The 24073-nt window shown below is 39.1% G+C and overlaps 2 protein-coding genes and 1 long non-coding RNA gene across 4 annotated transcripts in view; 2 read left to right on the forward strand and 1 right to left on the reverse strand.

Annotated features, from left to right (window-relative positions):
* Positions 1-24073, forward strand: part of LOC127527034 (uncharacterized) — a 335886-nt gene that overhangs the window by 190636 nt on the left and 121177 nt on the right. The window lies entirely within an intron of this gene.
* LOC127527027 (uncharacterized) overlaps positions 1-24073 on the forward strand; it is a 214165-nt gene that overhangs the window by 122019 nt on the left and 68073 nt on the right. The window lies entirely within an intron of this gene.
* LOC114647811 (uncharacterized) lies at positions 6296-11058 on the reverse strand. Its single transcript, XM_028796459.2, has 3 exons — positions 10960-11058; positions 8728-8760; positions 6296-7712 (listed from the first exon to the last, which is right to left on the reverse strand). Exons 2-3 carry the CDS (start codon positions 8728-8730, stop codon positions 6771-6773), a joined length of 945 nt encoding a protein of 314 aa, XP_028652292.1. The 5' UTR covers positions 8731-8760; positions 10960-11058; the 3' UTR covers positions 6296-6770.

The raw sequence follows: 24073 nt of genomic DNA on the forward strand, positions 1-24073 counted from the left end.
CTGCAGCAGGTAATATTTGAATATGTTTTGCATTTTGTGGAATGAGCATTATAGGTATGTCAGGAGTCCACATTAGCAAAACCTCTTGAGGTTGGAAAATTGTATGCGCAGCTAAAATTTCGTTGAATTTGCTCGTGTGATCTGTTGATAAATAATCATTATTTACCAACTCATTCATTGCAAAATCTGACAGTGGTAAGATCACTCCTTCCATAACACTAAACACAAACACTAAGTAGACACTAACACTACAAAACGGCAACACCCCCGGGAAGAACACTAAATGAGATAAAGTAAAAGTCTACTAAACTTCTTTATTATAACTGCTTTATTATAGCAGGTGAGGGGATGCTGGTGCACACTTGTTGTTGCTGCTCCTCCCTGTTAACAACACTTTTCAGAAAATTCGCCTTAATTCTGCACTTTCTTACGCTTGTTTTATTTTGTTTACTGTACGTATAGTTCGTGGATACAGCTGACTCGAATTGCATGGATTTGGCTTAATATTTACAGATTTTATGGACTCCACTTTACTGGGAACAGCTGAGTCTGTGGATCATGGGACGAGACCTACGAACATTTCTTTGTACCTGGCGATCTAGCACCTCGGGATGATCTGTCTCCGTGATTATATTCGCTATGCTGATCTGCTTCCGTTTCATCTTACAGTACCCTACGACCGGGAACTGATCTGATGTTCATACTAACCTGGTTTATGGCTTATGGCTCCGGGGCGATCACGCCTGAAATTACCAAGCGTTACTGTTTATGGCTGTGTATTGGAACATCCAAATCCTGCTTCCTCCTCCTGATGTGCTTTCTGCTGCTTGCTTTCGCCGCTCACCTACGCTACCACACCCGCCTGTCCTACTGGCTCCGTTGTGCTGTGCTGCTTCTACACTGCTATCAGCTAAGTATCACTCACTATTTTAGTGCTTTGAGTACTGAGAAAAGTACTATATAAATGTAATGAATTACTAATATTTATTATTAAACACTAAAGTACAAAAACGAAGTAGAAAGTAACACTAAACCGCAACACCGCCGGGAAAACCGGCACACCGCATCTACTAAACACTAAGAAACACTAAGTAGAACCACTAAAGGAAAAAATACTATTCAGTAAGTACCGCATCTACTAAACAGTAAATCAGTAAAGGACAAAGGACGGCAAGACCGCGTCAGCTGAGGAGCTCAGCTCGGAGCGAAATGAAGTGAATGAAATGAGGTGAATGGGATGGGAGATGATCACGTGACTCCAACACCTGCCTTAACTCTCCGTCCCTCCACAAACACAGTCACACGGATCCCAACTCTCCTTTATATGTATAGATTGAGCGGAATGTGTTCCCATACTTGGTTCTTTTCTTGTTTGTAATTTTCATGAAAGGATAACAAGATACACTTGTGGTTTGGAGGGTGTCTAATTTTTCTTATTTGTGACTTTCAGAGAAGGCTGTCAAGATACACTTGTGTTATCTAATTTGGAAAGGTGAGGGTAGCGCCTCAGCTGTTTGTGGGTGACATTGTCTAATTTGCTGCGTACACTGATTGGTTCGTACCTCAGTGAGATATGACTGGAAATATGAATTATCTGAGGTTGTAAGACTCTCCAAACTGGAATTGACTGACAACAATTCATGAGTAGTCAATAATAATGGAGTATGATAATAACTTCAGATATCATTTTTACCAATAAATATGTATATTATATTAAATGCCTTGTTACCTGTCTTAATGTTTTTGAACTTCTCAGGTGAATTTGACTGCAAATTGTTCATTTGACTTCCTCAGAAAGTTTGGATTATGGGATCCATGTGAAATATCTGAGGTTTACAGAAAGTGTTTCCTAAAGTTATGTTTCTACCTACTGTGGAATATTAATTAAAAATTCTTGCAACAAGGGAAAAAATATTTCTCAACCCCCCCTTCATATATTATGGAGTGGACATTGTTCTAAGCATGCCTTTAGGATTGTCCAGATGGCTATGTGACTGTTGTGTGCATCGATGGAAAAACAGGAGAGCTAAATGCCAGTTTTCCAGTTCTTTCAACAACAGAGATCATTGTGAACAATGCACATATATACTGTAATTCATGGTAAGAATTCCATGTTGGAGCAACGTCTCACACATCAGCAATAAGCATGGCAGAAATTGAGTCTTTTTTCAGCAACAGTGTAATTTCAAAGGGGCTTTGGCCACCACAGTCGCTGGATCTGACACCACCAGACTTTTTCCTTTGGATATGCTCAAAGGAAAAGTCTATCGGTACAAGCCTTGCACTGTGGAAGATCTGAAGGAAAACATACACCCTCGAAACACTTGTCGATACGTTCAGGAATATGGAGCGCCACGTCGAGGCCACTGACATTTTTCCTTCCTTATCTGTTTTTTCACTAGTTTTATGTTTGGCTACGGTCAGTGTCACTACTGGTAGCATGAGGACATACCTGGACCCTACAAAGGTGGCACAGGTACTGTAGTCCAACTTCTCCAGGGTGGTACATCAATATGTACCATTGCCAGAAGGGTTGCTGTGTCTCCCAGCACAGTCTCAAAGGCATTGAGGAGATTCCAAGAGACATGCAGTTACTCTAGGAGAGCTGGACAGGGCCTCTCGTAGAAGGTCCTAAACCCATCAGCTGGACCGGTATATCTGCTCCTTTGGTCAAGGAGGAACAGGATGCACACTGCCAGAGCCCTACAAAATGACCTCCAGCAGGCTACTGGTGTGAATGTCTTTGATCAAACAATCAGAAACAGACTTCATGAGGGTGGTCTGAGGGCCTGAAGTCCTCTTGTGGGCCCTGTGCTCATGCCCGCCCAGCACCGTGGAGCTCGATTGGCATTTGTCATAGAATTCCAGAATTGGCAGATGAGAGCAGGTTCACCCTTGTTCAGCATGATTGGTTTGGTGGTGGGTCAGTGATGGTCTAGACAGGCATATCCATGGAGGGATGCACTGACCTCTACATGCTAGACAATGGCACCTTGACTGCCATTAGGTATTTGGATGAAATCCTTGGACCCATTATCAGACCCTATGCTGGTGCAGTGGGTCCTGGGTTTCTACTGGTGCACAGCAATGCCAGGCCTTTTGTGGTGAGAGTATGCAGGCAGTTCCTGGACGATGAAGGAATTGATACCATTGACTGGCCCCCACATATTTTGTTTCAGTCCATCTGACACCACATGGTTGCACCTCAAACTGACCAGGTGCTCAGTGATGCCCTGGTCCAAATCTGGGAGGAGATCCCCCAGGACTTCATCTGTCATCTCATTAGGAACATGCCCCCCCCCCCCGCCCACACCCCAACATTGTCAGGCATGCATATATGATTTGGAATTGCTGCAATGAAATTTCAGCAAGATGGACTAGCCCACCTACTGCATCATTTTGTCACTTTGATTTTCGGGGTGTCTTTGAATTCAGCCTTCTATAGGTTGTTAATTTTCATTTCCAACAAACAATGTGGCATCCTTTCATTCCTAACACATTACCCAGTACAGTATATATCGGTATAGATATACAACATGATTTTTTTCCCATTGAGATCTGATGTGTTTTCAAAGTGTTCCTTTAATTTTTTTGGGCAGTTTTATATCCCCAGCAGGTTATTTAAAATTTTTTGCCGCTCATCTTATCTCGTTTCTGAAGCCACTTTGGCAGGAGGCCAAGCAGGTCAGCCCAGACTTCACTGTCCCTAGCTACAGATTTCAGCTCTTTCTGGGGAATTCCCAGTGGGACAAGCCCCTAGCAGCTCTAGGGTGCGTAATCCGGGGAACATCTGTATGAAATGCCCAAAGTACCTCAACTGGCTCCTCTCAAGTAGCAGGAGCAGTGACTCTACTCTGAGACTCTCCTGAATTGCTGAGTGCCTCACCCTATCACAAAGTGTCAGTCCAGCTGTACTATGAAGAAACCTTGCTTCTGCTGCTTGTCCCTAGCTGAGGATAGGGATGTAGATAAACCAGAAAAGCATTTGGTCTTGAGATTCATTTCCCTCCTCATCATCATAAATGGGTACTGTGTAGGCAGTGCAATTGTAGTCACTCCAATCCACTTGTTGATCTCACTATCCAGTTTTCCATCACGCGTGATCAAGGTCCAAAAATACTTGCACTCCTTCTATAAAGACAGTTGCTCCCCCCAAACCTAGAGAAACCAATTCATCCTTTTTGGAAAGAGAACCATGACATCAGAATTGGAGGTGGTGATCCTCATTGAAACCTTTTCATAATCAGTAGCTAACTGCTAAAGTACAGTATGTGCCGAAGTTCACAGTTAGAAGAGGCAAAAGGGACAACATTATCTGCACCCCTAGCCTACCTAGTTGGACACCCTCACAACCTTGGCTGCACCTTAAGAACCTGTCCATTAAAACCACAAACAGTGTTTAAGAAATCATCTGACTGAGCAGTATCCTGAAGGGAAACAGCTGGAGATTTTATCCTTGGTGATTATGGCAGTGCACGCTTTCATATGCGTCATACTGAGTACAGGTGCTGGTGAATTTAATGATCCACACAGTGTTCAAAAGCAATTAAGAAGGCTAACAGAATGGTGAGTTATAAAGCACAACGTGTAGAGTACAAGTCCAAGGAGGTCATGTTCAAGTTTCATAATGCACTGGTGAAGCCTCAATTGGAGTAATGTGTCTCAGTACTGTGTATCAGTTTTGATCTCCAAGCTAAAACAAGGACATAGAATCTCTAGAAAATGTCCAGAGAAGAATTGATTTCAGGACAATAGGGGATGAGTTATGAGGAAAGATTAAAAGAACTGAGCCTTTTCAGTTTAAGTAAAAGAAGATTAAGAGGAGACATGATTGCTTAAAATTATGAAAGGAATTAGTCTAGTGGATCGAGACGGCGACTTTAAAATGAATTCATCAAGAACATGGGGACACCATTGGAAACTTCTTTTCTTCACTCAGATAACTACAGACACATAGAATAAGTGACCTAGTTGTGTGGTAGCCAGTTGGACTTTAGGGACCTTCAAAACTCATTTATTTTGGAATAATTAAGTGGATAGGACTGGCAAGCTTTGTTGGTCTGAATGGCCTGTTTTCGTTTAGTTTTCGTCATTATCTAAAAAAACAGATAATGGTAGATTTTTGTGTTAAGAATAGTATCGTATAGTAATGGTGACTGAAAGTTTAAGCAAAGACAACTTTAATACAAACAGGCAAAAGTTTTCCATTCTTCCAGAATGAATGCTTGTGCTTCTGTAATAAGCTTCTCTTTGCGGGCTTCACAGTGTCTGAGGTACGCAGATCTGTCAGAGGCTAAAAGCTGTCCTTGCTGCAGCTGGATACTTCTGTCCCTTTTAGAGGACATCTCCTCTTTATTCATTTACAACCCAGGCGGCAGAATAAAGTAAATATTAAATGCCAGCATGCGGAGAAGATAAGAAATGTTTATTCACTCAATATAGATTTAACATGCTAAATATACCATAATCAGAAGCAAATAAAAAGGCAAATAATTCCGGTAAAAATCACACCGTAAAACCTGGATATTTCTAGGAACTGTCACAGATGGCTGAGGTGTGACAGCGTTCGGTGAGGCTCTTCTCTTGCGTTTCTGCACAGTATGAATCTTCTGATCTTTGTGTTTTTCCTCTTTGTGGTTTCACTTGTAGTTGTTGACATTTTAAAGGGTGTTAGGGCCAAGGTGAGTAGCCCCATGTCATTTTGGCAGACTATATTAGTACATGTTCACAAGGTGTTCACACTCGAAGGTAGTCAAAGATTCAAGGACTTCGCTTTTAAAATGGAAGAAAGTCCAGAAAAAGGACCAGTTTACCATTGAAATGTTGACCGATTGCCCATTTGCGGTTTTCATTTCTAATGTCATCTGTCTGCTAGACATGTCCAGTTCTTTGTGGTTAACTACAAGTTTAATCGAGATCAGAAGTTCAAGTAAGACAAAATAAAAATTGTAAAAGTCACACTTCTATGCTGCAAAGTCACAATTCTATGCTGCAGCCATCATTCAGAAAATGATTTTAACAGAGAAACTTAAAAGGAAACAAAGATATCTAAAACGCCCTGAAGCAACAATCTTGATTATTTCTATTACATCTTAAAATCATATTCCCTAACACCTATTAATGATGAAATGTTTAAACCTAAATGAACTCTATAAGTGAAGTTAAGTTAATTGTAGTATACAGACATGAACGTCCATTCAGCTGTTCTGGAGTCATGACTGGTTTTTGTGGTGTTGGTTCTTGCGAGTACGACTCCTCAATGCAATTGTTGAAACTTCATGAAGCCTACATTTCAAATTGCATGAAAAATAAAGTAAATACAAAATTTTGTGGAAGTAGACAAAGCTGTTTTTGAAGGATGTGTAGTTTTTATGTTGGTCCCCCAAAGTGTATGTCATTGTGGCTTGGCTGCCCAATGCATCTGTCATGTGATCCGACACCCTGTGACATATACTGGAAGTAGAAGATTCAGAAAATGGATGGAAAATCAAATCAAATAAAGCGGTTGTTAGCTTTTTTGAAATCAACAATGTAATTTTTTAAGTTGTTAGATTTAGTCTGAGGGACACAAGAGCTTGCGTGAGGAAATTGTGCAAATGTAAGAATAAGAAGATCATGCAATGAAAGCATATGACAGGTTAAAATAGTAACAATTATATTTGTGTTCATGTATCTTCAGAATCTGTTTGTAATTCTAAAAAGCTGCAGTTGGAATTCAAATAAAATGATTTACCAAACATGTGAAAGTAAGCCTGTCCCTAAACCTCCTTCTATATTGGTTGTTCTGATGCGTCAATAGTCACATTAGTGTATAAAATTCCTTTCCAAGTTCCCTCTTCAGTTAAGATTGTTTCAGTGCCATTGCAATCGATTTTCTTAATTTTAGCTCTAAATGGAACAACAGCATTATCATTTTTGTTAACAATTAACTGAGCCACAACCTTTTTCTTTGATGGAACAGTAATTGTGGTCTCATCAGCAACTGTTATTGTCTTCTCCAAGGTAGAGGATTTCTGATATGATCCATTGTAAGACACTGTGGCACTACACTTTACAAATAGTACATCAAAAGACAACGTTGAACTGAAACCCCAAGCGTGGTTCCAGGTGGTCGTTTCACTGGTTCTGTCAGTCCAAGACAGTTTGAAAGTGTGACTTTGATTAATGCTGGTATTGTTAGTGTAGGCTTGTTCTGTTACAGCAGTAGGTGTTTTGATTTTGTCTGGCTGAAAATCTTTGACTTCAATACTGAGGATTGTAAAAGATGGTTCGACAACATCGCCAATGCTTACGTCATATTTACAACACTCATCTGGCCCTTCTTTTGCTGCCTCGATATTCTGTCTCTCTCTCTGTATTCTACTCACATACAATCCATTGTCAGCTCTGAGGAGGATCTTATTGTTGTCAGTAAAGACACTAAATTTACAGTAATCATCTGGGGAAGACTTCACTGGTCTAATGTACTGAATGCCACCTTCATCATATCTACTCAGATATTTTCCCCTTGGATCTTTCAGAAGGACTTTCCCATCTGGGCATTTTGAGACTTGAAATTTGCACCACTGGTCTTTGTTTGCTTTTGCAGGTTCAAGGTACATCGACTCATTAGTTCCTATGCAGCTCAAGAAGTTTCCATTATCAGCCTTCAGAGCAACTCCCTCCTGCTTATCGATGTACATGTCCAGCGGGCCAAGTGAACTTACTATGGGCTGCAAATGAAAGACAAAAACCCATATATATATATTAACTGTAACATGTACTAGTTACTGTGTTCATATTATTAATAGTAACATTTATATTTTTGACAACAGAAAATACAAATATTTAACGATTATCAAAACATAAAATGTATAGGAGCATTTAATAAAAACATTTTCGAAAATACTGACAAAAAAATATGAAACAGGATATTGTCAATTTTTGTGATATACTGTGAGATGAAAAATCCCACCACACAACTTTATTATACAGTCTTTGTTATACGGTATAATCCCTTATTTAGCAGTTAAAGAATAACTTTGGCATTTTTCAAGTTGATGTTATTTCTTGACAACCATGGTATGTAACCATTTGCTTTATGACATTGCAGTCTAAAGTTAAAAGTTTTCTATAAAAATTCTTTGTACATGTATGAAAATAAATGTGGTTCTGATTCTGATTCAAAAATTAAAATAAAGTTCTTACCCACATTTGTGTTTTATAATGATGGCAATGGGGCATGGAGCACCACCGGAAATAAAAGCCTTCTGAATGCTCACTTTGAAGTGGCAAATATTTTGATATTTTTATTTTTATAAACATAGTTTCCATGTTTACAATGCTAAAGGGATTGGAAAATAATAATTTCATCCATATTCCTATTATTGTGTTTCTTGAGCTAAGGATGTGTTTTCTGTTTGCTTGTATGATAGTAGTAACTTCTTGGGAGGAGTTCTCACATAAATATGGAAGTAAATCAACACGATGCCAAACACCCGGCAGAAAAGGTTTATATTAATATTATTGTTTGAGAGATAACCAGAACCCCAAACCCTTTTCTGTGTCGTTTCTCTTTGCTTACAACAGTTCAACAAAAAAAAAATAATTCAAAATACAAACTGAGAGCAAAACTGAAACATTAGATACAATGCAGTAGCATAAAAATCAATGCTTCAGTCTAAACAAGTACTGAGATGCCCCAACACAGATAGCTGTTTCAACATTAGATATGTTTAAGTCACTCACCATTATTGCAGCTATTGGACAGTAGTCAGTTACCTGAAAGAGAAAAGCAAAAAAAAAATTAATCCAAGTTGGTTCAAAGTTATTTATTTATATTTTAGAGTTTCGTGAAAAAACAAAAACCCAAAAACGAAACATTTAGGTTTTCAAAAATGTTTTAGGTGACCCAGCATTGTACTTTCGTGCAGGGTCGCGACTCACCGTTTGGGAAACGCTGCTGTAAGAGATTAGAACATTAGAACAATTTTGGTAAAAGCGGAACATTCATTCCATCAAAGCTCATCAACCCATTATTCTGACTATTACACTCATTAATCTATAAATCACAAAGGATGTGAGGAGTTTAACTATGTTTTTAGGGGTGTCATAAATTTATGATGTTTCAGATATGTTTTGTAATGGCAGAGTCTTGGCAACACTGGGGATGTTTGCATTTATTAGCGTAGCCCAAGTACTTTTTAAACTGTGCATTAAGGATGGTGACATAGGGGAGAAGGTTGGGACAGACAAGGTTTAATAATGTAAATCATAGTGGTATCAATGAACCTAAACAAGAAAACTTTCATGACAGAAAAAATATTTAACAGATTTAAAATTCAAATTCAGTAAAGAAAAATTAGCATAGCTGAGCCAAAAAGGCTTACGAGTATTGCAAATAAAGTATTTGTACTTGAGATTTCTTTAACTGTACAAAAATATTAGATTACGCTGCAACAGTAATATAATTATGGTAAAATCTAATAGATCTTTATACTGTACTGTATACTTTATACTGTAAGACTGTAATATGAATCATTGCCTGTTCCAGTGAGGAAGCCACTTCATCTACTCTTCATCTGGCCCTGTCCCATCTGGACAAACAAGACACTTGTGCTAGAAGTTTGTTTATAGAAGTAAGTTCAGCATTCAACACCATCATCCCCCAGAAGCTGAGTCTGCTAGGCTACAACTAATCCTTATGCATCTGGAACATGGACTTAACTACGGAGAGTCCCCAGGAAGTCCATATCAGAAACAACATCTCCAGTACCATTACGCAAAGCACGGGCTCCCCCAGGACTGTGTTATTTGTCCCATTTCTGTTCACTTTGCTGACTCACAACTGTACAGCTGTGTACAGCTCTAACGCCATCATTAAGTCTGTCTGCTGATGACGCAATGGTGTTAGGCTTCACTGGGAATGGTGTGCACCTGTCAACTGACCTTAGTAATTAGCACCACCTCCACAGTAAAGAAGGCACAGCAGCGTCTCCACTTCAATTTAAAAGCTACGGAGGGCAAGCCTAACTGCCCTTATTTTCACCACATTCTACAGGGACATTTTGACTAACTGCATCATCGCCTGGTTTGGCAACTGCAGTGTCTCTGACTGCAACTTCCTAAAACAGATATTACACAGAGCAGACAATATCATTGGGACATTGCTGCACTCCATTAAAGACAACATTATCCAGCATTGCTTCTCAGACCTCACAGTATTGTAAAGGACCGCTCATATCCTTCCCATGAAGTCTTTTCCCCACTTCTATCTATCTATCTATCTATCTATCTATCTATCTATCTATCTATCTATCTATCTATCTATCTATCTATCTATCTATCTATCTATCTATCTATCTATCTATCTATCTATCTATCTATCTATCTATCTATCTATCTATCTATCTATCAATGGTGTTAGGCTTCACTGGGAATGGTGTGCACATGTCAGCTTACCTTAGTAATTAGCACCACCTCCACAGTAAAGAAGGCACAGCAGCGTCTCCACTTCAATTTAAAAGCTACGGAGGGCAAGCCTAACTGCCCTTATTTTCACCACATTCTACAGGGACATTTTGACTAACTGCATCATCGCCTGGTTTGGCAACTGCAGTGTCTCTGACTGCAACTTCCTAAAACAGATATTACACAGAGCAGACAATATCATTGGGACATTGCTGCACTCCATTAAAGACAACATTATCCAGCATTGCTTCTCAGACCTCACAGTATTGTAAAGGACCGCTCATATCCTTCCCATGAAGTCTTTTCCCCACTTCTATCTATCTATCTATCTATCTATCTATCTATCTATCTATCTATCTATCTATCTATCTATCTATCTATCTATCTATCTATCTATCTATCTATCTATCTATCTATCTATCTATCTATCTATCTATCTATCTATCTGTTGTTTTAGTCATAGATGTACAACTTAGCTACAAGCTTAAATAAGAAATAAATTAATCTTACCCAGAAATACACACAAGTTAAACTTGTAAACTTGATTTTTTTTCAGCTTCTCAATGAGACTCAGTCTGTCTGGTGCTTCTGACCTCCAGCTCAGCCAGGACACTTCTACCACTCAGGTTAAAACTTTGCTCTTTTTATCTAATTTTTTGCTCTTTTCTGATTGGTCAACACTCCATTTGGCCCAAAGCTTTTACTTTGTTGTGTTTTGCCAGTCACATGGCTCTTGAAGATATTTACTCATCTTATGCATGTCTGAAATTTATTTGAAATAATTCAAACATGCAAGCAAACCGGTTTAGCTTTCTCAGATCATATTAAAGTACGACCCTCCTGTTGTCTTTAACTAGACTCTGAAACTATTTAAATATCTTCCACTTGCTATGTATAGTATATGCCTAACAAACCAATCTTTTTGAAATTACTTTATAGCTTTAATAATACTTTTCATTTCTATAGTGATTTATTCACTATGTAAAATGCTTTATAAACTCCAGAGAGGAGCCAGGACACTTATTAATGAACAACTCCATTTTCTTTATTAGTTTTGCTGATATTTGCCTTACTTTAACCCTTTAAACTCAGCCCCAATGTTTTGGACCCACCATCAGGACTAAGCAATAATGAAAATTGTTTCATTTTTTTAAAAAAAACAGAATAAATTCATGAGTTTCTGCAATTTTTTTTTCTTCCTTCAAAGATGTTCATATTGCTTCATCACATCAACAACACCTGGACTTCTTGACCATCCTGATTGAATTGTGTACAATTTCATGGACAGGCTATTATCTACTAAATGTGCGCGAGTGGAGTTTCAGATTTTAAATGACACCACATACCACCTTCTATGTTTTCCACTTTCTCATTTTCAGAACATATTCCTTTTTTGTAACTCTTGCAACTACTGGTGTCGTAATTAGGAATCACAGTATAATTTCTTTACCACCTCTACATGTTCTGACAGAGCACAATATGTCCTTCAAAATGATAATAAAAAGTTAATGCAAATCTGCAATTTTGGTGTAACAACCACATGCCAAATTTCATCCATCTATCTCGTTGCGTTTTTGATTTATCGTGTTTACACACACAGACACACACACACACACAGACATAATTCCGAAAAACTGTATTTTCGGACTCAGGGAGGTTTATAACGTCAAGATCCATCAAAATGTCAAAGGTCGAATATTTTCATGATTACTATACTTCGTATACAAGAAAGTAAAAAAAACAGAGCTCTTGACCCCTCGTATTACTTTCCTTATTTTTTTAACACCTACTCTTATAAAAACTCCACCCGCATCCCACCTTCAGAATGATCTGGATGTTAGGCTTGCTGTTTTATACTCCCATTCCAACAGTTTATGACTTTCATAGGTAGGTGTGGATGTGATTGACAAGATGGCAAAGCTCTACACAGTGAAAGGAAAGAGATGCAGGTGGCCTGTCACTGTGTTTTATAAAATGATAGAATTGGTTGCATTTAACCTCCGTGCATTTTGAATTCACAACTCTTAAGCAACAAAGAAGGCAGGGTTTTATGGACTTGGCATGAGAGCTTCGCAATAACCACATGATGGTCAAGGTGTCTGCAGCATTGAATGAGACAGTCACTTATGATTCAAATTCCCCTTGGGTGCCTGTTGCTGCCAGCCAAACAGTGCAATGTCGAGTAGGAAGATGTAGTTGTGATAAGATAAAGGAAAACTGTGAAAAGTGGCACCATTTTGTGTGCAGCAACTGTGCAAAGAAGTTGCAAAGAATTTGTGTTGACTGCTGATGTGCTTTGTAATCACCCAAACTGTCAGTTTGCCACAGAAAGATATTCACATTAAAATAAACTGTGGAAAATTGCGATAGTGGTTATACATTTTATGAGTGCACAGGTGAGAACTAATACACAAAGAAAACGATCTGCAGGCTGCACACAACGCTACACATTAGTAACTCAAAAACATGTAGAAATTGTCCATGAGAAAACTTATAAAATCATTTGGCAAATAACAGCAATTAAAACGGTCATCCAAGGTGAGCTCCCAGAAATGTAGCACTCCCAGAGATAATCTGGCTCATTATTCAGTGTGCATAGGGTAGATTTATGCACATCAAATAATACAAGCCCCTCAGGTTCAAGTCTTGAACATAACAGTTAGCACTACTGTGGTTATTATTTATAGTAATATTATATGAACACACACCCTTAAGTTTTCCTATGTAAACATGACTAAATAAAGAAACCTAACCTAACCTAACCTAACCTAAGTTGTTTACTCTATAGCCTTCTTATCATACATAAGTACACACACGTTCACAGTTACATGAAATCTTGTGGTAGGAGAACTGTCACAACAGACACACATCCAGAGACCTTTTCCCAATGACAGTATTAACGACTGATAAGGCTGCATTCACTCTCTATAAGTAGAAGCCAAGAATGAGTGTCTGCCGTCTCTGCACCAGCACATGAATATGTGCCTAAGAAGCAAAATACTTTCAGTCGAAATGATTACAGGCCCATACCACTGACATCTGTAACAATGAAGTCATCTAAATGTCTGACTCTTCAGCATTTCTAATCTGTCACAGATTCTCTTCTTGACCCGCTACAGTTTGCTTACCACACAGTTGACGACGCAGTAAATATGGCTCTCCACTACTTCTTGCAGCATTTAGATTCTCCAGCTACTTACTCCAGGATATTATTTGTGGATTTCAGTTCCACATAACAAACTTCTTAGTATGAGTGTGGACTTTTCCCCATGTCTCTTCATCTTGGACTTTCTAAGTAACAGATGTGAGACAATGAAGATGAGTGAATATCAGTCAGGGCTCCTGATCTTGAGCACAGGTCCCCTCAGGGTTGTGTTCTGTGTCCTATCCTGGTCTTTTCTGTTTGTACACCAATGACTGCACTTCCAGAGACCTGTCTGTTAAAATGCTAAAATTTGTTGATGACACCACGCCGTCTGGTTTGATCACAGACAGGGATAAGATGCCAAAATGGAGTAAGGTGGACTGACTGGCCTATTGGTGCACCCTTAACAATCTGAACTTGAATTCCCTGAAAACAGTGAAAATGATTTTTCATTTTAGGAGACACTCTTTATTTCCTACACCCTAATTATTAATGATGTCACTGTCAACAGGGGAGAATCAATTTCTTGGCCCTCTTATCACTTATAATCTGACCTGAGGTGAAAAGGTAACAGGTCTTATCAGAAGATTAACCTGTCCCAACCATTGCTGGTGCAGTTTTATGGAGCAGTTATTGAAAGTCTCCTCACTTTCTCAATAACAGTCTGGTATGGAAATGCATCTGCTCACTTGCAACGTAAGCTACAGTGCGTTATTCCGACAGCAGAAAAGATTGTAGGCCTGAAACTGGACTCCACTTAGGTCCTGTAAACATCAAGACCTAGGCAACATGCTGGAAAAATAAGTAAAGATTACATTCAAGCAGTCAATTGTCTCTTTTACTACCATCAAGGAAACATTACTGGTTACTAATGGCAAGAAGTACTCCTAGTAGGCATAAAACGGTTTCTTTGCATCTGCATTCTCTTTTTCTGTTATTTCCTAATTTTATTTCTCCTTCATGCAGTATAAGTTGTTTTGTTTTATATAAGACTTACCTCGTATATTACTGAGCAGGAGTGCAATTCTGCTTTACCTTACTGTGTTACATATTTCTGATTACTATAAATAATGTGATGGCATCATTTACTGTATATTGTGCTGTTTAATTCCATGTACCTTGTTTGTGTATGGATGTAAGACCAAGAGAAAGTCTTAGCAACTCTGTTATATGCCAATAAAGATCAAGTTCTAGAGAAGGGAACTAAACAAAGTGACAGACTACAATTGCACCAAGGCATTTAGTTCTCTATATGATTTAAACAGCTCACTTTTGGAAATAAACATAAAAACTCACCTTTTTATATTTATGACTTCTGTATGTAGAAGTGGATGTGACTGACAAGCTGGCAATGCTCTACACAATATAAGGAAGGAGCTGCAGGTGGCCTGCTGCTGTTTTTTATAACCTACTTGAATTGGAAGCACTTAACCTCCCTGAATTTTGAATTCGCAATGCTTGGGCTAGAAAGAAGGCAGCTTATTATGGAGTTGGCATGAGAGCTTCGCAATAACCACATGATGGTAAAAGTGTCCGCATCATCGTATGAGACAGTTGCTTGTGATGCCAATTGTCCTTGGGTGCCTGTTTCTGCCAGCCAAACGAGCCCAGGGATTGTTTCTGCCTCCTGCAAGATTCTTGCTGGAACACACAAGTGGCCCTGAATGGAATCATTTAATGCAGCAGAACTGTGTCTGTCAAATGTACCAACCACCAATTCCTGTCCTTCCATGATTTTTCTCCACGTAACCAAATGCCACACAATGAGCTCTGTAATAAAAGTAAAACCAGCTGTAAGCTTAGAATGCTGATTCTTCTAAATTTTTATGGAACATTGAAAAATCTAAGTTATACATGTTGAATTATTCCATCTATATGGGGTTGTGCCAGTTCCCAAAAAAGAATAAAAAAATAAGAAAATTATAGCGCAACGCAGAAACAATCCCTGGATACCCCATCGCCAGGTCATCGGTACCGCTGTGCCACCGCTCCGTCACATGTTTAATTATTAACAGTATACATTATTTAAATGAAGTTAACTATTTATCTGTAAAATGTTATGCATATACTGTACTTTAATGGATGTTATCATACAAATGATATCAAGTATATATCCTAGTATTTCAGCAGCACACAGCTCTAAGAGGATAGCTCTTGGAAATCTAAATCAACTTAGATGTCAGTCATCATCATCTGTAAATACTAACATTATTGAATTGAACTGAACTCCTTTATTGTCATTGTATGGTACAATGATATTGAATATGCAAATTCTTCATAAACTTATTTTCCTTTAAAATGATAAAATAACAATAATAATAATAATACAATAATGAAAATATGCAATAAGAAAGCATAATTATAATAAACATGTACATATAGTGCAAATGGCAGAATACAAGCTGATGCTGGAGGCTTTCCTTAGGCAGTGTGTACTATAAATGTCCTCCAGGGCTGGAAACTGCATCCCGAGAATCCTCTACACAATCCACTGAGAACTTTCCGATCAGATACTGAGCAAGATTTCAGAGAAGCTGGGACATGAGGACACCCTTGATCATGTAGGGAAATGCAGCCAAACCAGCTGTGGCAGATGGCTGGGGGTCCTGCCCAGCCGGTTCGCCTGGATGGTCCAGGAGAGGACCATGGGAGGACAGTCTCCCTAGTCTGCATAGAGGCCACAGGACCAGAGCTTGGAAGCTCATCCTGGTTGAGGCCTTTGGTCCTTTGAGAGGCCCGGATACTTATGGATCCCTGGAAGGCAGTACTTCCTCCACACCAGGAAGTGCTGCTGGGAGAAGATCAGGAAGCACCTGGAGCACATCCGGGGGAGGTATAAAAGAGGCCGCCTCACTCCAGCAAGGGAGCTGGAGTCGGATGGAAGTTGATAGAGCTTGCCAGGGAGGAGTTGGAGGCGATAGAGAGAAGAAGAAGAAGAAGAAGAAGAAGAAGAAGAAGAAGAAGAAGAAGAAGAAGAAGAAGAAGAAGAATGATGTCATTGACTTCCGGTTTGAGTGAACGCTGGCGTAACTTGTCGCCACTGCTCGCCGGTAACTAGACCAGGGGTCTCCAATCACAGTCCTGAAGGGCCGCAGTGGCTGCAGGTTTTTGTTCTAACCCGGTTGCTTAATTAGAAAGCAATTCTGCCAATAATTTAATTTCATGGCTTGTTAGTGCTTTAACTCTGCTATGTTAGGTCATTCTCATATCCTAGACCAGGGGTGGGCAGATTCAGTCCTGGAGGGCCGCAGTGGCTGCAGGTTTTTGTTCCAACCCAGTTGCTTAATTAAAAACCAATCCTTGTCAATTATTTAATTGCATGGCTTGCTAGTGCTTTAACTCTGCCATGTCAGGTCATTCTCATATCCTAGATTTATTTTCCTTTCTAAGGATATCATCCAAATGATTTGAAGTCTAAAACAGATGAGTAATTCTCAGTGCTTCACTTTTTTCTCTTCACTTTCCTTCCAAGTATTTAATTAAACCAAATAGTGCACGATAAATACACACAGGTGTAAATGAAAACAAGCTAAATGGAGAAATGCTGGTCTCTTTTGTCATTTGCATGGTATTGCTAATTAGGAGCAATTAAAAACCAAGCATACAGCTGTTTAAGACTAAAATAAGCAATAAGGGTTCAAAATCTTAACGAGCGAGACAACTAAAGTGAAGCTGAAGTGTTACTTGAGCAATAAGGGTTTCTTATTAAGCAATTGGGTTGGAGCAAAAACCTGCAGCCACTGCGGCCCTCCAGGACTGAATCTGCCCACCCCTGTCCTAGACTTTCTTCCCCCATCTAAGGATATCATCCAAATGATTTGAAGGCTAAAATGGACGAGCAATTCTCAATCATTCACTTTTTTCTCTTTACTTTCCTTCCAAGTATTTAATTAAACCAAATAATGCAAGAAAAATACACACTGGCGTAAATGGTAACAAGCCAAATGGAGAAATGCTGGTCTCTTTTGTCATTTGCATGTTACTGCTAATTAGGATCCATTAAAAACTGAATGAATACAGCTGTTTAAGATGAAAATAAGCAATAAGCATTCAAAATCTTAATGAGCGAGACAACTAAAGTGAAGCAGAAGTGTTACTTGAGCAATTAGTGCTTCTTATTAAGCAATTGGGTTGGAGCAAAAACCTGCAGCCACTGCGGCCCTCCAGGACTGTGATTGGAGACCCCTGAACTAGACTATTAATTTTAGCTATGACTGGTGATTTTGATGGTGATATTGTCGTTATTGCTGATATCTCTGCATGGCTGTGTATGCATTAGCTTCAGCCTAACCCCGTTTCGAAACTTATCAGGTTTGTTCTTTGGACGCCTGAGCTGCTTCTAGCCTCACCTACAATGTGTATTGGTAGGATATTCACCTGGTTAATGTTTGTTTGGTGTCTTCTGTCGCTCGCTATCCAAACTGCGACTGGCCTCCTTCAGTACTCAGCTGCTGAGCTTCTTCGACTGCATCTCCACCAGTTTTTGCCTCTGCTGTCTGTGCTGCATTTCAACCCGGACATCATATTTCTCCCTCGTCAGAGATACATCCATCGTGGGTCCCGCCGGAGATTCTGAATAGACGTCTCAAAAGGAATTAACTCCTTCTGTTCCATCTCTTGGCACCCTCCATATAACACGGATAGGAATGCTGACCACAGCGTGTTGGCCAGCCTAGCTCGGTCGGCAACCACCGCTGTCAAAGTGACAGCAACATTGTCAGTTTCGTTCTACTGAACATCCGCTCGCTCATGAGCAAGGGGCATCTTAAACTCCTGGGGTTTGTTTACATTTCATTTTTTGAACGATCTTGCTACCTTTCTTACCCATTTATCTACAATTACTTCAAATATAGTTCTGTTGGGGGATTTTAATATACATCTGGACAATATCAATATCCCTCTCACTAGAGACTTTTTATCGTGCCTGGAGAGTTTTGGATACCAGCGGCACACTGATGTTCACACCCATTGTAAAGGACATATCTTGGACCTGATCTGCTGCTCTGGTGTTGTTCATCTCGATCTTACAGCAGATGAACTCACTATAACTGATCATTTTCTCCTTTCATTTAATGCTAAATTTACTTTTTCTAGTACTAAGCTCCCCGTCTCATATCTTTTCATAACATTAAGAATGTTAGTTTAAATTCTCTGTCTTCTAGAATTGATTCCCAAATGGACTTTTATAATTTATCCACTCCCGAAGAATTGGTCTCATATTATAACACTGGTTTCAATGGTATTCTTAATTCTCTTGCTCCGCTAAAAACCAGATCTGTTTCTTTTTCTGCCCCCTGGTTTACGCCTGAACTTCGGCTTCTGAAAGCAAAGGGCAGGCAATCTGAACGGTTATATAAAAAAACCGGACTCTTTGTCCACAAAGAGATGCATAAAACTCATTTACTTTATTACAAGGACTGTATAGCACAAGCCAAATCTAACTATTACACTCAGTTAATTTCTTGTAATAAAAGTAACAACAAGTCTTTGTTTTCATTACTTAATAATGTTACACAACCTCCAGACTCTTTACCATCTCACTTTTATTCGACTGCTTTCTGTAATTCTCTTATGACCTTTTTTAATGAGAAAATCCAGAGCATACATCAGCACCTCGGTCCAGATTCTCTCTCTGTTTCTTTTGAACTACACTCACCTATTCACTCTTTTTCTTCTTTCCAGCTTCCCACTTCCTCAGAAATCTCAGATCTCATCTGTAAATCCAAGTCATCTACTTGTCAGCTGGACCCCCTCCCTACAGTTCTGGTTAAAGTCTGCCTCCCCTCTTTGGTCCCTCTCATTTCTGCCATAATTCTCTCTTCTCTCACTACTGGTTCTGTTCCTTCATCTTTTAAAACTGCTGCAATATCCCCAATACTGAAAAACCCGGTGCCGATCCTAACTTCAATAATTTTCGCCCTATTTCTAATTTGCCCTTTTTCTCCAAAATTCTTAAAAAATAGCAGCTATTCAACTTCACTCCCACTTATCTCATAATAATCTATATGAAAAGTTCCAGTTTGGTTTTGGCCCCCTTCACAGTACAGAAATGTCACTTGCTAAAATTACCAATGACCTTCTTATGGCTGCTGACTGCGGTTTAATTACTATTCTCATCCTTCTTGATCAGAGTGCTGCCTTTGATACTATTTGTCATACCAGTCTCCTTAATAGATTATCTTTGATTGCAATTACCCACAATCCACTTGATTGGTTCAGATCCTACCTGTCAGGCCGCACTCAGTTCATTCAGCTTAAAACTTGAACATCCCAACCCACTGCTGTTACTTCAGGTGTGCCCCAGGGCTCTGTCCAATGGCCTCTTCTTTTTATTATTTACCTTCTTCCCCTTGGCAATATCTTTTGTGAACATTACATTAATTTTCACTGTTATGCTGATGACACCCACCTCTACCTTGCTAGTAAACCCACCTCTTCCTTTCCACCATACTCGCTTGTTGACTGTATTGCTGAAATTAAATCCTGGCTTTCTTCGAATTTTGTTAAATTAAACAGTGACAAAACTGAGGTTCTCCCCATTGGCTCAAAATCATCATTATCCAAAGCCGATAATCTTTCTCCTGTGATTGATAACTCCATTGTTTCACCACCACCTCATGTTAAGAGTCTGGGTGTCATCCTTGACAGTACTCTATCTTTCCAATCTCACATTAATAACATCACCCGGTCTGCTTATTTTCACCTACGTAATATTAATCTCATCCTCCCCTCCCTCACTCCCCATACCATTGCCATTCCTGTTCACAATCCTGTTACTTCTCGTCTGGACTACTGCAATTCACTCCTTTTTGGTCTCTCTAATAGATCTCTCCATAAGCTTCAGCTAGTCCAGAATTCTGCAGCTCGCATCATTACTCAAACCTCATCTATTCACCATATTACTCCGGTCTTGCAGCAGCTTCATCGGCTCCTGATTAAGTTTCGAATTGAATTGAAAATTCTGCTATTAACATTTAAGGCCATTCATAACCGCGCCCCTCCATATCTGTCCAACCTTCTTCATGTTGCCATTCTCTCCCGTAACCTTAGATCCTCTTCCTCCATGCACCTGACTGTCCCTCTCACCCATCTAACCTCCATGGGGAGCACAGCATTCACACATTCTGCTCCCAAACTCTGGAATTCATTACCTACTGAGCTCAGAAATATCGAATCATTTTCAAACTTTAAATGTAAAATTAAAGCACATCTGTTTAAAATGGCTTTTTCTTTATGATTATAGTGGCTTTGTTTGGTTTAAATTTTTATATCTTCTGTTTTTTCTGATGTTTTAAGTTGTTTATAATGTGTCTTTTTTTTTATTTATTTATTGTTTGTTCAGTGTCCTTGAGTTCTGAGAAAGACGCCTTGTATAAATAAAATGTATTATTATTATTAAACACAGTTGTTAATGGGGTCAGCAGTGACTGTGACACCAAGGCTGTCTGATATGCATTCAAAGATTTTTGTCCAGAATGAGGTTAATTTGGTGCAGGCCCAAAACATGTTGCCCAGTGAGGAAGAGCTAGACTGCAACGTTTACAGGTTGGATCTTAAACAAGGTAAATGTGCTCTGTGGAACAATTACCATAAAGGAAGGAAATTCCACAAAAAAAAATTTTGGGCACTGTCCCCGTATATTGTCATGTGGACAAATGAAGCAAACAAGACTCAAAAATGGATCAAGAGTACTTATTTATTAACAGTTGACAAAATTGCTTTAACAAAATGGCGTTTATATAGAAAAGTGAATTATGGGAACAGGAAATGGTTGGCATGTAGTGACGCTGAATTCAGGAGTCGGAAACGGTGTCATTGTGGAGGAACCGGAAGTGATGTTCATGGTGAGAGCCGGAAGTGATGCCATATGCAATTGCAAGAAGTGATGTCATGGTGGCCATTTTGGAACCCGGAAATAGTGGCGATTATTTTTCTTCGGTTTTCCTGTTGAGAGAAGAGGTTCAGGTAAGTACCACATGACAATCCTTCATCTCGAGATATTTCACTCACTTTTGAGCTTTTTGACTGCCTCCTAATCGCACGTGTTTGACAGCTCATTAAGTTGAATAACTGAATGCTTTATGTATATGGAGCTAGAATGTATTCTACGCATGGCAGCCTTCCACTCCTTTTCTGAGATATTAATTGAAAGATACTTTTCCCTCCGTACCCTAGGGTCTTTGAAGGGAAGAGACTTGAGAGATGTTGTTACATTGAGATTTTGTCTGAGTCTTCAAGACTGATCAATAATTCTTCTGGAATAGGAATGTGTAGGAGGTATGGAAAATTACCGTATATACTCGTGGATAACTGGGGGCTTGATTTTACAGTATAATTTCTGGTATTTTATGATGTCAGTAGTATAAGTCGAATGCGGAAAACTCACGCTATTGGTACAAGGGATTACGATATGCTAATGCCCACCTGAGAGAGTAACCACACGGCACAAACTATTCTGAAGCGACGATTGCACTGTTTTGTGTATCTCACATATACCTTTATCGTAAGAACATCCCTTATCTACGATGGAGCGTTTGATCAGAAGAAAATATGAAGCTGGTTTTAAATTAAAAGTCATTGAAGTAGCAAAAGAAATTGGTAACTGCACTGCTGCATCAAAATTTGATGGGTCGGAGAAACTGGTGCGAGATTGGAGGAGGCAAGAAGATGTAAAAAAAAAAAAAATTAAGTGTCATATTTTCAAACAGGCGTATAAGTCGGGGTCTGATTTTATGATCAATCTTATGCTTTATTAACTCTCTTAATGCTTTTGAACAAATTTGACTGTATGTTTTTCATTTGGCTTCTGGAAGAAATTTGAATTAGATAATACATGTGGAATGTTTCAGGCTCACACTCTACAGTATTTTGTTTTGGAAATGTGTTTCCAAAATTTCTGTTTGTATCTACTGTTGAATGTTATAAAAATGAAGTTTTTTAATAATGAAATATCTTCCAGCAAGGGAAAAAAATTCTCATCCCTTCTGTAAATATTATATTGTACACAAACTCTTCTTCTGTCCTGGCCTTTAGGATTGTCCCGAAGGTTTTGTGACTGATGTGGGCACCTAAGAACACACAGGAGAGCCAAACGCCAGTCCCACAGTTAATCAAGTAACAGAGATGATTTATAGTTTATCAACAATGCCATAAGGTAGAAAACTAAGCTTTTCTGTTTTTCACAGGATTTTTTTTAAAACTACAGAGAAGTTATTGCGATTAATATAAACTCAGAATTAGTACAAGTAATATTAATAAAAAATATATTTTAAGAGGATTTTCTCTTTAAATTTCATCCTACTGTAAATAGATCCTGAAATACGGTCAGACCCAAAGAGCAATAACTGATATGTCAGTCTGAAAGGAGGCTGGATTGGTGGGCAGGAGCTCCTTCTGTATCATCTCACCTGTTCTTATTCCAGGAAGGTTGACTGTCTTTTAAAATGTTTTTTAGAAAAAAAAGATATATATACTTTTTCAGTAAAACAGGCAGACTAAATGAGTAGTGGGCATTTTAGGAATTAAATCATAAGAATTATTCATGGATTAGCTGAATTTCAGTGTAATAATTGCATTTTGGAGAGAAAATCTAGATGGTCCAATGAGGATGAACTGCAAGTCCAGATCAAAATGACTGCTCATTAATTAATCCATCTCTATATAAATCTTTTTGTTGAAAAGCACATTTTCTTCTCCAATTCACAGTTAAAGGCATGTCTTTATTTATTTGTTTTGGAAGGTATAAACTTAATATCTTTAAACAGAATATTTGCCAAAAATAAGGTTACATCTATCCATCCGTCCATCCATTTTCCAACCCGCTGAATCCGAACACAGGGTCACGGGGGTCTGCTGGAGCCAATCCCAGCCAACACTGGGCACAAGGCAGGAACCAATCCCGGGCAGGGTGCCAACCCACCGCAGGACACACACAAACACACCCACACACCAAGGACAATTTAGAATCGCCAATCCTAACCTAACCTGCATGTCTTTGGACTGTGGGAGGAAACCAGAGCGCCCGGAGGAAACCCATGCAGACACGGGGAGAACATGCAAACTCCACGCAGGGAGGACCCGGGAAGCGAACCCGGGTCTCCTAACTGCGAGGCAGCAGCGCTACCACTGAGCCACCGTGCCGCCTGCTATGTATTACAGTGTTATATATTTTCATTATGGTCAGCTAATGTACCTCCTTAAATGAAAATATTACAAGCTTTTTATTTTTTTACATTTTTTTAAATGCATGTGGGTCAGAAGGCTGGAGTACTAATCAGGTAATAACACCACGCATGCATGAAGCAGCTTGGAAATAATCTGGCAGCACCATGATTTAAAGTTCTGCCGTTACAGCTCTGTTATGTCCCACAGACCTCGCAAAACATCTTGGGGCATGGGAAAAAATGTTTGATCAGTTTATTTGATTTATTTCAGGTTTTTAAAATCATTAAATATTTGTATATCCTGTTATGAACAGTA

The sequence above is a fragment of the Erpetoichthys calabaricus genome, chromosome 3 (assembly GCF_900747795.2).
Source record: "Erpetoichthys calabaricus chromosome 3, fErpCal1.3, whole genome shotgun sequence".
Classification (NCBI taxonomy): Eukaryota; Metazoa; Chordata; class Cladistia; order Polypteriformes; family Polypteridae; genus Erpetoichthys; species Erpetoichthys calabaricus.